This window comes from Salvia hispanica, chromosome 2 (genome assembly GCF_023119035.1).
Source record: "Salvia hispanica cultivar TCC Black 2014 chromosome 2, UniMelb_Shisp_WGS_1.0, whole genome shotgun sequence".
Classification (NCBI taxonomy): domain Eukaryota; kingdom Viridiplantae; phylum Streptophyta; class Magnoliopsida; order Lamiales; family Lamiaceae; genus Salvia; species Salvia hispanica.
Window position 1 is genome coordinate 15,475,135 of NC_062966.1, and position 11,897 is coordinate 15,487,031.

Genomic DNA, 11,897 nt, shown 5'->3' on the forward strand with positions numbered 1-11,897 from the left:
CCTTCCTCAGACAATGTATCTTTTAAAAACAATACTACGTTTCTACTAGCCAAATATTAGTAGTAGTATTATTTTATTAGCACCGACTGGTAGATAATTGTACTAATAATAAGATAATGGTGGAGAGATTCCAAATAATGGTTTTCTGCTATCCTAAAAGGGACAAATATAGGGGAATTAGTTGGAGTAGTTTGTTTCTTTACAAGAACCAGAACAGAATTAAAAGGTGTGATCTCCTTATCAATTGCAAACCACATTTGTCGTGTGAGTTTGTTTTTGACTTATTTTCAGGCAATCATAAAAATTTTGCAATAACAAATCGAAAGAACCTTCAATATTTATTGTTCAAATATAGCTTATTCCGAAAATACGGTGATAGTAATTTCTCTGTTCGTCTAAATATCACAAATAAATATCTGCAATTTTTATAGAATAAAATAATAGGAGTCTACATGTAAAACAAAAGAGGGAGAGGTGAGTTTATGGTGAGTGGGAACGCATGTCCATTTCATTACCACTTCCCATAAATCAATACCCGCTACAATTACTACACCTCATCTTATTCGTCAACTTCTAAATCTCCCGTATCAAAATTTAATTATCGTCGCCTCCCTCTATTGGGATTAGATTTGTAGGCTTCTAGCTTTTATATTTCAAACCAAACGCTACACGCACTCTTCTGGACTAGAATATCCAAATATTTTTCTTTTTGTTTAGCCTTTTATTTCAATTCAAAATCTGTGATCCCAATCTTATTACTACCAATTATCTAACACTCCAACACTAAATTTATAAAAGAAAAATAGTACTAGTAATTAAAAATGAACGAAAATTGTACTAGTTTTGTGTCAGAGTTTGGGACCCAGTTTCCGTATGTATGGAGACTCAAAATCCCAAACACAAGGTGAGGGTTGGAGAAAATACCTCAATTTTCAACCCAGAATTGTTTGCCTCAAGGAAAAGAGTGTGACGACTTGCACATGCGGAAAACTGGAAAAGAGTACTTTTATTTAATTCAATTTGTTCCATATATGTGACACGTCACTAATATACATAATTCAAGTATTTGCAAAAATATAGTATTAAGAAATCGAATTGATTTTCATGTAAGTTATAAATTTATGACTCCATCAGTACCAATTTCTAAAGTATTTGAACCAGACTAAATACATGCTCCATATTACTAATACTGAATAGACGAGGACAAAGTTCACAAATTTTACTAACATCAGTGTGTAGCATCAAAATTATTTAAATTTATTATTTTTGTTCATTTCATAAAAATAGATTGTACTTCAATTTTTATTGAAAAACAATCCAAAGCGATTATAATGCTGGGTTTATTGGGCCTCGTCCATACTCGAAAATCTGAAGAGAAAACTATAGAGTAATACGTTTATTGGGCTAGAAAGTACAAATAATAATTGTACAGTTAGAGTCCATAGGAATTAGGATTGAATGAAGGCAGGTTCCACGTGGAAGGCATGATGCCGCGTGCATGGTCAACCAAACAATGAATTGAATGAACTCATTAATGCGTATGCCGGAGACATAAATTTTAGCATCTACCACTATCCAATTTCAATTCAATGCTTGCTACTGCTACAAATCCTCATTCTTCCTCTCTCTCACATCTAAACAAAATACTCCTAGAAATTAAATGGCGATGAAAAGGAGCGCTAAGCTGGCCGCCGCGATCCTCTGCTTGGCGGTGGTGGCGGGTGGAGGAGCGGAAACGATAGCTGAGAAGTGCGCAGCGGAGTTCCAGAAGGTGACGCAGTGCCTGTCGTTTGTAACGGCGAAGGCCAAGGCGCCGAGTAAGGACTGCTGCAACTCGGTGACGGAGCTCAAGGACACAGATCCGGCGTGCCTTTGCTACATCATAGAGCAGGTGCACAACGGATCCAATCCCGCCATCAAGAGCATGGGCGTCCAGGAGTCTCTCCTGCTGCAGCTCCCCTCCGCTTGTAAGCTCGCTAATGCCAGCATCACTGAATGCCCTAGTAAGCTCCCTTTTTACTTCAAATTAATTACTTTAACCTGCACATACTTTTATTTTCATTTCAAACTAGATTAACCTATCTATTTATATTTCCTCAGAAATCAAATACTTCAACTACTAAACTCTTGAGCACAACTAAATGATTTTGAATTCCATTATTGTGTAATAATATGCGAAAATAGTGTTCTTGATAAAATCTTATACTACTCCCTATTAAGTATCCGCAAAAGACAGACTCGAAATTGAAATTGACAGGTTGAATATTGATGCTGGGACCAAAATATTGTACTACTACTAAATGAATTTCTTATCAAGTATCCGCAAAAGTACTAATGTACCTTTAATGCATAAGATTTGAGAAAATTAGTAGGTAAATAAACAAAGGGTACAAAACATGCAAGTATTTATTTATTATAGTGGACAAGTTGATAAACATGTTACCACATGGCACATGGCATGGAGTATTAATTTCCATTTGGTAGGAAATTAAGGAGAGAGATGTGACACGATCCATTCTCTCTATTGAAAAAGTTCCTGAGACACACTTAATTAGTTATATAAACCGACTGTTAAATTTGACGCATTGTTGCAATGGACAGAGCTTCTAAACCTGCCTCCAAACTCCCCTGACGCCGCCATCTTCACCAACACCTCCACGAGCGCGACTTCAACACCAGTGGCAACACCGGGAACGTCGTCGCCAACACCCAATAAGGGGGATTGGCAGAAACCTCAAGTTGCAGGATGCGTAACAGTGGCGACGGCGATGTTCATCTTGTGGGTGACGCCTTTTTAAGCGGAGATCAGTTTGAAAGTGGTTTATGTTTGAAGTTTAAGATGAATGAATTTTATTTAGCTTCCACGCTTGTTGTTGAGCAACGCCTATCCTACTTTTAGCTTCGACTATTATCAACTTTTGCCTTCCATTTTAACTAATTAACTGCGTATTATAGCACGTATATACTACGGGGTGCGTTAAAATGACAACACCTCTTAAAGTGACACTATGACACCACGCTACACTGCAATATTATAAACGCTACACTGCAATATCCAATACTCATGACTGCAATCTATAGATTGCAGTCCAACGTATTGAATATTGCAGACGGGAAAAATTGCAATCTAGCGTATTGGATATTGCAGCCCGAGAAAATTTGCCTTTGAACAATTTTTATGATTGTCATATGGTAGCTGATTATTCATCCATGTGTACAAATGATTGGCTAGGAATGATGGCATGGTGTTACTTTAAGATGTGTTCATTCTAACACAAACCTATATTCTACTTCACTCGCGCAAATATTTCGTAAATTAAACCTCATATTTATATGATGTGCTATAGTTTGTTCAAGATTTAGTTTAAATTAAATTATACTACTACTATAAAACACGTAGTACTATGCCCGTTTGATAAGTTAGTAATGTCTAGATATAGATATTTATATGACTATTTTAAGTGTTTGATATCATAGTTAACCTATTATGTCAGCCCGTGGTTTTCTCTATGGCCCATCCGAGCCCGCAAATTTTTTCTTAAAATACAAAGATATGTATCTCACAAATTTGGTCGGATGGCATTTCTACCTCATTTATTATGATTTATTAATACAAAATCTAGATAATTTCTTGTCTACCAAACAACAACGAAAATACCTTCATCCGAGCTTATCTTGACACGAAGCCCGCATTTCTTATCTTATTTAACAAATCTTGTTATATCTCATCTTTCTTATCAAACGAGCCCTTAAAGATTTTTTATATTTTGAGTTTCGCTTGCAAGATTTATAAAGATTTTGAGGCCATGCTGAAAATTTTAAAGTATACAACAAATAGCTCACGAGTAATTAGAGTCCTAAATCTAATTAACCATCTCTCTAGTCATACAACGAATCTATCTAATGACGTGCAGTAAGATTCTCAAAATTTATAACTACTCAAGTGAACACACAATATTCAGGTCATAGGATAAATGGCCAAAAAACCATAAAGTTCGGTTAAATTCTGGTCTATCCAGAAACTTTAAAGAAATGACCAATTATATCATAACTTTGACATTTTTCATAATTGTCTCATAGTTTATGATATGGGAGAAATTATGTATATATGCTTTTGGCAAACAAAAAATATCATACAAACAAAACATTCGACTATTTAAACAACATATATTAATTAGTTAATTATGTCTTTAAATTTTACACATGCACGAGTTACGTGGATAAATTCAGAAACGTGGCATGATGAAACTTTTTGCTATAGGACAATTGAGAAAATTGTCAAGCTATGATATGATTGGTCGTTTTTTAAATTGCAGGATAGACCAGAATTCGGCCAAACTTCATGATTTTTTTGGCCATTTACCCTTTTCTTATACAACGTCTCTATGTCGTCACTGACATCACGATCACGCCTTATGTTTCCTATAGTTATGTTTTGACTAATACTCCCTCTGTGTCATTTTAAGTGGAGCGATTCTTATTTGGCACAAGATTTTATATAATGTTTGTTTTATGAGTTAATTGAAGAGATAATAAAGTAAAGTATATAAAAAACATAGAGATGTTTCTAATCTTAAAAAAATTGTGTCATTAGAGTGTGATATCCCAAAAAGAAAAATGTGTGACTTAGAATAGGACGAAGTGAGTATACCTTAATTCTATTTCGGTAAAGATAGACCAAATTATAAAAATCAAATCAAAATTGAATATTTTTTCACTAAAAAGATAAATATATATCCAACGTTCACATATTCGTAAAGAATGATGTAATCAAATTATTATCTAATGACTTTAAATAAGGTTACGTGGAATTTAATGCATAAGATATCGACTCCTTTGCTATTAAACATAAATGTAAATGATTCGCATGTGTGAGTTGGTTAAGCGGTAAAGAGGTTAATGTCTGAGACCAAAGGTCTCATATTGTTAAATACTCCATTTGTTTTGTATTCTTATTCAACTCAATGAAATCAGTAAAGGATTGCATGTCTTTAATAGGTACTCCATGATTTACTTTGTACTACTACTACATGGTAAGCTGAATTTGTGAAATTAAATCTCGGGAGGCTCGATCAGTCCTCTGATTTGTTTCCTTGATGATCTCTTGGCACAAACCGTATAAGTTCTTGTGCTTAAAATTAAAATTGCCTTTTCATTCGTGACATATGTCTAATTTACTCAAAATTGGATTAGGGAAAATTGGATTCGAATTCCATTTTAATTTGAATTTAAATATGGATACCAGTCTTACGGGAAACTATAATTTGAATCCAATTAGGAATGATATGCTACATATTACATGTGAGCTCATTATACGAGTACCACTCTCATTTGACGCACGTTTAACGTTGTTCGTTTTGATTTATATATATAGTTTAATTCTAATACATTAAAGAATGTTATTGAAAATTTTAATTTCACAAAATTCATAAAAATCAAAGCTCAATTTGCTCGTTTTCTCTATAATTTTAAATTAAAAATTTCAATAATATTTTTTAATGTATTAGAAGCAAACTAAATACTATAATGAACTCAAATAAAATAGATAGCATACCATTCCTCGTATACCAATACCATAGTATATTATGGTAGTGTGACCAGATACAAGCGATACGAGACGGTACATCTAAAAATGTCTCATACGTATATAACTTGATCCCAACAAAATCCAATTCTAATCCTTACCCATTACAACTACTTCTAAGCAAAATATTACTCCCTCCGTCCAGTCTAAGATGACACATTGCATAGCCGGCACGAGATTTTAGGAGTTATTGGTTAAAGTATTTAATTGGAGAGAGAAAAGGTAGGTGTAAGTATTAAAGTAGAGAGATAAAGAAAGATGAATATTTTAATAGGAGTGAGAAAAAGTGGTTGAGTGTATTAATTGGAGAGAGAAAATTTCCAAAAAAGGAAATATGTCATCTTAGTTGGGACAAATTAAAAAGGAAAACGTGTCATCTTAAGCGAGACGGAGGGAGTACTGTAAATGGCGTATTTGTAATGTGATGTTATCACCGACGTAACGTTTGAGGATTGTACGCATCATCATACTCAAATTCTTCATAAATACATTTAATTAGAGTTTGCCGAAGACAACCATTAAGATTAGGAAATAAACGGAAAAAAGTGTTAATTTACGAAACGTTTTGTATGCATCCAGAAACAAGTCACCATTTTAATGTTTAGTGGATCACGCGAAATATTAATGCTATTGATTCTAAAAAATGGGGTATAAAAAGGTGTTTGCTAATGAATCTCCACACCACAAATAAACGAAAAATATACGTATTGTGAGTGTGAGATTTATTTGAAGGAGCATAAAATGAAGAAAGCCAGATTCCTCTTTCTCCTTCTAGTCTCCTTTTTCGCTCTGTTATCCGGTAATACTAATATTATCCTCATATACAGTTATACTACTTAAAATTAGATGAAAAGAACTCCTATATATATTGTGATTTGGGGTGGTGAATAAATTGGATGCAGGTGGAATAAAGAATGTGGGAGTAGAAGCTGAAGCACCACTGCCATTGCCATATTGCAGAGTCGACCGAGATTGCTTTCCGATATGTTCCAAGTGTGGCTTCTGTGCATGCTTTGGAAATATATGCGTTCGCGGCTGTCCGGCCCCTCCCCCTCCCGCCCTTCCCAACCCCAACCATATTCAGCCTTAGTTTTGTTATTCACTTTGCAATGATACCCACGTTATCAAAATTCAAAATAAGTATTGTTGGGGATATATAAGACTTTGAATATGATCTCATATCTGTTACCTGTAATTTAATTTTTGATAAAGCAAAAAAATGTCTCCAAACAAACAAGGTTGATTATCCAAAGAACACACAAATTTGCAACGTTAGCTCCACACTAACAGAATATGCTGTGGAAGGCAAGAACCTTATAAATTTATCAACTAACAAGGAGGACACTTGTGCAGCTAGCGTTCAAAATACAAAATAACAAGATTGTGCTTTTGAATGGTAGTCAGTTCATTATGTTGGAATATAAGTCTGTCTCCTCATATGGTGTTATGAATAGCTGGATTTCCGGGAAGTTAGTGTTGCCTGGCAATGGAGGATGAGCAGAAGGCGGCTGATGCAGCCACAATTCTGAAGAAGAGAGGGGCACCCCTTCTGGGATTCCATGCATCGTAGGTAAAGGCTGACTTATGCAGGTTTTATTTTCTTGAATTTGATTCAAAGCCATGGATTCTGATCCACATGGAGCCCACGAATTACTTGACAGAAGAGAGAGAGCACGACCATACTCGGGTGCTGCATCTAAGTGGGGAGAATACTTCGAACCTACATATTTGCAAAAACAAACATAATCAACTTCACTCTCAAGTCCAATGGCAAGTCGAGTTGCCTATCTTTGTAACAAACAAAAACCTTCTAAGCAATAACCCTTTTCTAGTAATGCTACTGCTGATGGGGATTTGAGTAGAAACACACCTGGATTTGAAACATCAGCCACAGAGCTCTTTGATGTGGGAAATCCTTTGGCTGCACTGCTTTGCATGTTGGTGAAATGTGTAAGTTTAGCTCCTGGTATATGCATCTGCTCGCTGCTAACCCCATCTCCACTAGACTTCAAAGGATGATACCCTTTGGTCAGGGTGAACTTGGTGCTATCCCATGCTGCATCACCCATAGCTCTAGAGTGTACAAGTGCAGAATTGCTCATCATAAAATTCATTTGCTGCCTTCCTCCTGCGCGTGACAAACCAAATTAGGCTAATTACTACCAAAACTTGCACTATTGTTTAGCACACGAAGCCAACATTTCTAACTCTCCCCTATGAATTTTGTCCCCTCCCATTTTCAGCTTAGGGCTTATAGGAACAAGCAAATTTTACTCATGATAAAACGTTGACACACTTATTTACATACCAAAGTCTTCTAACACAAATGAGCCAGATATGATCATATTAATGTCAGTGTCCACATGAAAATTTCTCAAATGCTCCACTATACTTGATTAGTTCTACAAGGTTCAACAAGTCCTTATATTAGAAATATATTTTCTTTAAGATTACTCATACAGAATGCCAAAATATTGTGTGTAAAGGACTGAAAACAACTTTACCATCAACCTTTTACGAGTTAGAAAGCTGAAAACTGAAAACTGTAAGGACTGAAATGGATAAATATACCATAGAATGGTGATGAGAGCCTTGAATTATACTGAATTTCCTGCTGTGGCTTCCTGCGTCGAGCATTATGATCAGAAAGTCTTCTTCTACAACTGCGTTTCTTTTCGTCAAATTCAGATATGTTATGAAACCTTCAAACAGAGAGAGTGGCATTAAAACAATGAAAACTTATAACCATTAAAAGAAAAAAGTCATATAAAATGTTATGAGACAATTTGTCTTCTGTGTCTACCTGCTACACTGCTGGCAAAACCGGCGTTCAAGGCCACCAACAACAACCTTTGGGGCTTTAGAATGGCTATCACAAACCCTATGCTTCCGGTGATACTCTTTACCTGTTGAAAGGTCGGAATTGCAGCCCTCAACTACACAGCGAGGCATCGGGAGATTATCACCCAGCAATTTAGTTTTCTTCAATGAAGCGGTGGATGCAGTAGGCCCAGTGGAAGATGCACTCTTAACATGACCTCCAGCACCACTATTCTCAAAGTATGTTCTCTTTCCAAGCTTGAGGCCAATAAGTGGTTCTACAGAGCCAATGGAAGCTTCCAGAGGTGGAGAAGTTCCAGAAATCTTAGTTCCTTCACGTTCTGTAATCTTAAAATTTCCAGAAAAATCTTCATATGCCATTAGCCTGAAGTCTGGGGGGGTTTGCCCATCTTTTGTGGAAGAATCAGAAGCTGATATTGAGCTTTTTGCTGAAGAAACATGGCCACCATCAGAGCCAGAGGCTCCTGCTGAGAGATTGAAGGATCCAGCATCAATTTCCCTATCATCAATAATAGTCCAATCCACTAGTTGCAGCTTCTTAGGATTTTCTGTTGTTTTTGGACCAAATGCATCATAGCTTTCCCAATCCCACTTAGCATTCCAATCCATCTCCAAATAGTGGCTCATTAGGTAGAATTTCTCAATTAATCTAGCACAAATAATGCATCATATACCAGGGCCTAGGCTGAAACTGCAAGATATAAAATTAAACTCTTCAGATTCGAGGAAGAAACTCTACATAACAAGCAAAATAGTAGGTGAAACTCCTTCAGAAGGATCAAACAACAAATAGGTTATCCATACCCAAAATTTTATCAGAATCACTAAGAAGACATCACGAAGTAATCACCCCTAAAGAAATTATAGCTTCATGTTTCATGGATAAGGAAATCACAAATGTATAATCAATACGCTTCATGACAACCAAAACGCATCACCGATATCACCACATGTACTCAGCCCCCAAATCCAAAATTCAGAGCGGAAAACACGAGCAAACACACACACAAAAATAAACCAATCAAACATACTGATATGATAAATAAGTTCAATAAGAAACCCAATCTTGAACCAGAAGGCCAAGCGTACACATCAAGAAACATTGTGGCAGCACAGAATCTCAGATAATTAGCAAAAATACCATCTTTTTCCAATCATCCCACCACGAAACGAAGCAGATTAGCTGCTCTCCAACAACAGATGAATAGTAGTCGGTAGCTAAAAGAAGAAGTGGTAGGTGATATACTTTGTTTTTTAGCCCATTCACTTGAGCAATCAAATGAGTGGAAAAAAGAGATTTTTACTGTTAACTGCCTGCAATCACCATCCTTTTTGATAGCAATAAAGACTCTGCTTTGTACCTTTCCCTTTTCACTTCTCTTTTATCCTCAACCTGGTGTTTAATTATCTTCTCAGTTCTTTTCTGGCAATACGCACTACCAAGATTGACTGAGATGCCTCTTAAACATAACCACAAAAAGAAAAGATAATGGTCTAATCATTTTCTTCAAACAAAAAAAAAAGACCAAGATATGTTTGCTTTTGGCCTCTTCACCACCAAACTAAACTCCAACATAAAAGAATTATAAGTAAGAGTTAAAGTTGCACTAATCCAAGTAGAAATAAAAATATGAATATAGTCAAGCCCTCCCTCCCTTCCAAATTTTATGCAAAAAATTCTTACTTACCTGCTGGCTGCTGCAGTTTTTTTATACTCGTATAGTTAAATCAAGTTTAAAAAAGTAGAGAAAATAGGGGTAGTTGATGGGTCGTTATGGTCCCCCATCCCCTATTCAGAGCTTTTTACAAGAATAAACAACCAAAAACTAGAAGAAACTCGCTCACAGGCCACAGCAAACATTTTTCCCTTTCTCCAACGTCGCTTGCCCATCCTCAATGACGTGGAAACACCTCAGACACCACAGCCCCAAAAATTAGTACTCCTCCAAAAGGGGCGGAAAGAAAAAGAGAAAAATAAAAACCATCAAGGAAGAGATAGAGATAAAGAGAGAGAGAGGTGGGGGCTTCTTTGCACATATTAGGAAAGTCTTCGCCTAATAATCCCCCCGCTGCAGACAATTCCCTTAATTGTTTCTCCTAAAACAGAAAGCACAACCAAAAAATGGAGCAGTTATGATTTCCTCAAATCTCACTGATATACTCCATCCATCAATTACTCCTTCACTCCCCCCAACGTTGAATCATTACAGCTCGGTCGCAAGCAATCATTCCAGTAGCAGAGGAGTTAGTTAAATAATTAAATAACATAACACACAGATACTGAGATACTACAACAAACAAGGACATGAAAGTAACATAATTTTCCTGATAAGAAAGGAATTGAGAGAAAACTGTAGCTTACCCAGTTAAGAGAGAGAGAGGGAGTTTGGGAAGTGGGAGGGAAAGAGAGTGGAATTTATCTTACCAAAAGGAGAAAGTGAGACTTACAGACTGAGAGAGGCGAAATTTTTTAGATATAAATAATTGAGAGAAAAAAAAAAAAAAAGTAATTTGAGGTGTGGGGGCAAATCGGCAATAACAATGGTGTGAGTATTTTACACAGTGGGTGTGGGACCCATACTGTGATCCGCTGTGTGTCTATCTCAACGAATACCGGTGGGAGCGAGGTAGATCGGACGGTTGGGGGCTCTCCACCTTACATGGATTTACATTACCTTTGACCAATGGAAAATTCTGCCTTGGAGTTGTATTTCTTTGTTAAATTGGTATACTTCTATTTCTATGTATGTAATGTTTTTTACTACTAGTATTTTTTTGCTTTTGCGGTTATGCCACTCTTTATGTATGATCTTGCCGCTTTATACTGTGATCTGATGTACTAGTATTTAAATACTAACTTGTCTTTTCATTGCTCCTATAAGGTATTGCTTCTAATTAAAATTATGCAATTTTATTATACTTTAGAGCATCTGCATACTGCACTGGTGCTCTTTAGAGCCTTCTTTAAGGGCATTCCCAGCTGCCAGCGCACCATTGTGGGGAACGGTTTCGGCCGTTGCTAAGTCTCGCGGGCCGTGTGTTTCGCAGCAACGCGCACTCTATGTGGCCATCTGACAGGATAATCCTATCGGGCTGATCGGCGTCCGTAGATCGGCGATCGATAAATGTCTGTCGCGGGCGAGTGCCCGTCGAGCACGACGGTTTTCTCTGTTTGGAGAAAAGAATGAACAATAATATTGATATTCTTATTGATTGAATGCTATGGAATACTCCACATACTTATAATATGTGAGGATACAAGAATATCCTAAAACAAATCTAATAATATCTAATCAAATATGAGAAATATAAGATAAATCTAAACTAACTAATTAATAAATGTGTGCTCGTATCACCATCGCATGCAATGGCGTGTTACCTTATTTTAGAGCATCTCCAATGGGGACGGATGTCCCATAGCCTTCCCGACGGACTTCCCAAAAACACCTTCTGCCACGTCATAAGGACCTCT

General features: G+C 36.4%; 2 protein-coding genes across 4 annotated transcripts; one reads left to right on the forward strand and one right to left on the reverse strand.

The window, feature by feature from the left end:
* The first annotated feature begins 1,588 nt into the window (after positions 1-1,588).
* On the forward strand, positions 1,589-2,961 carry LOC125204287 (non-specific lipid transfer protein GPI-anchored 1-like). Its single transcript, XM_048102891.1, has 2 exons — positions 1,589-2,003; positions 2,602-2,961. Exons 1-2 carry the CDS (start codon positions 1,661-1,663, stop codon positions 2,796-2,798), a joined length of 540 nt encoding a protein of 179 aa, XP_047958848.1. The 5' UTR covers positions 1,589-1,660; the 3' UTR covers positions 2,799-2,961.
* Positions 2,962-6,804: 3,843 nt separating this feature from the next.
* Positions 6,805-10,906, reverse strand: LOC125207173 (squamosa promoter-binding-like protein 12). Of its 3 annotated transcripts, none has more exons than XM_048106401.1 (5): positions 10,788-10,906; positions 8,388-9,116; positions 8,156-8,286; positions 7,455-7,712; positions 6,805-7,304 (listed from the first exon to the last, which is right to left on the reverse strand). In XM_048106401.1, the coding sequence occupies exons 2-5, from the start codon at positions 9,050-9,052 to the stop codon at positions 6,985-6,987; spliced, it is 1,374 nt and encodes a 457-aa protein (XP_047962358.1). In that variant the 5' UTR covers positions 9,053-9,116; positions 10,788-10,906; the 3' UTR covers positions 6,805-6,984. The 3 variants fall into 3 exon arrangements, with proteins under 3 accessions (XP_047962358.1, XP_047962359.1, XP_047962357.1); XM_048106402.1 differs by having other exon boundaries at positions 10,851-10,867; XM_048106400.1 differs by lacking the exon at positions 10,788-10,906 and adding an exon at positions 9,567-10,248.
* Between the last annotated feature and the right edge of the window lie 991 nt (positions 10,907-11,897).

What these genes read in the sequence shown, in the direction of transcription:
- LOC125204287 (XM_048102891.1), top strand. Translation starts at nt 1,661, where the DNA reads ATGGCGATGAAAAGGAGCGCTAAGCTGGCCGCCGCGATCCTCTGCTTG. An exon ending in CAGCATCACTGAATGCCCTA is followed by an intron (nt 2,004 to 2,601) that starts GTAAGCTCCCTT and finishes TGCAATGGACAG; the next exon opens with AGCTTCTAAACCTGCCTCCA.
- LOC125207173 (XM_048106401.1), bottom strand. Translation starts at nt 9,052, where the DNA reads ATGAGCCACTATTTGGAGATGGATTGGAATGCTAAGTGGGATTGGGAA. An exon ending in GCTCTCATCACCATTCTATG is followed by an intron (nt 7,713 to 8,155) that starts GTATATTTATCC and finishes TGTCACGCGCAG; the next exon opens with GAGGAAGGCAGCAAATGAAT. An exon ending in GGCTGATGTTTCAAATCCAG is followed by an intron (nt 7,305 to 7,454) that starts GTGTGTTTCTAC and finishes GCAAATATGTAG; the next exon opens with GTTCGAAGTATTCTCCCCAC.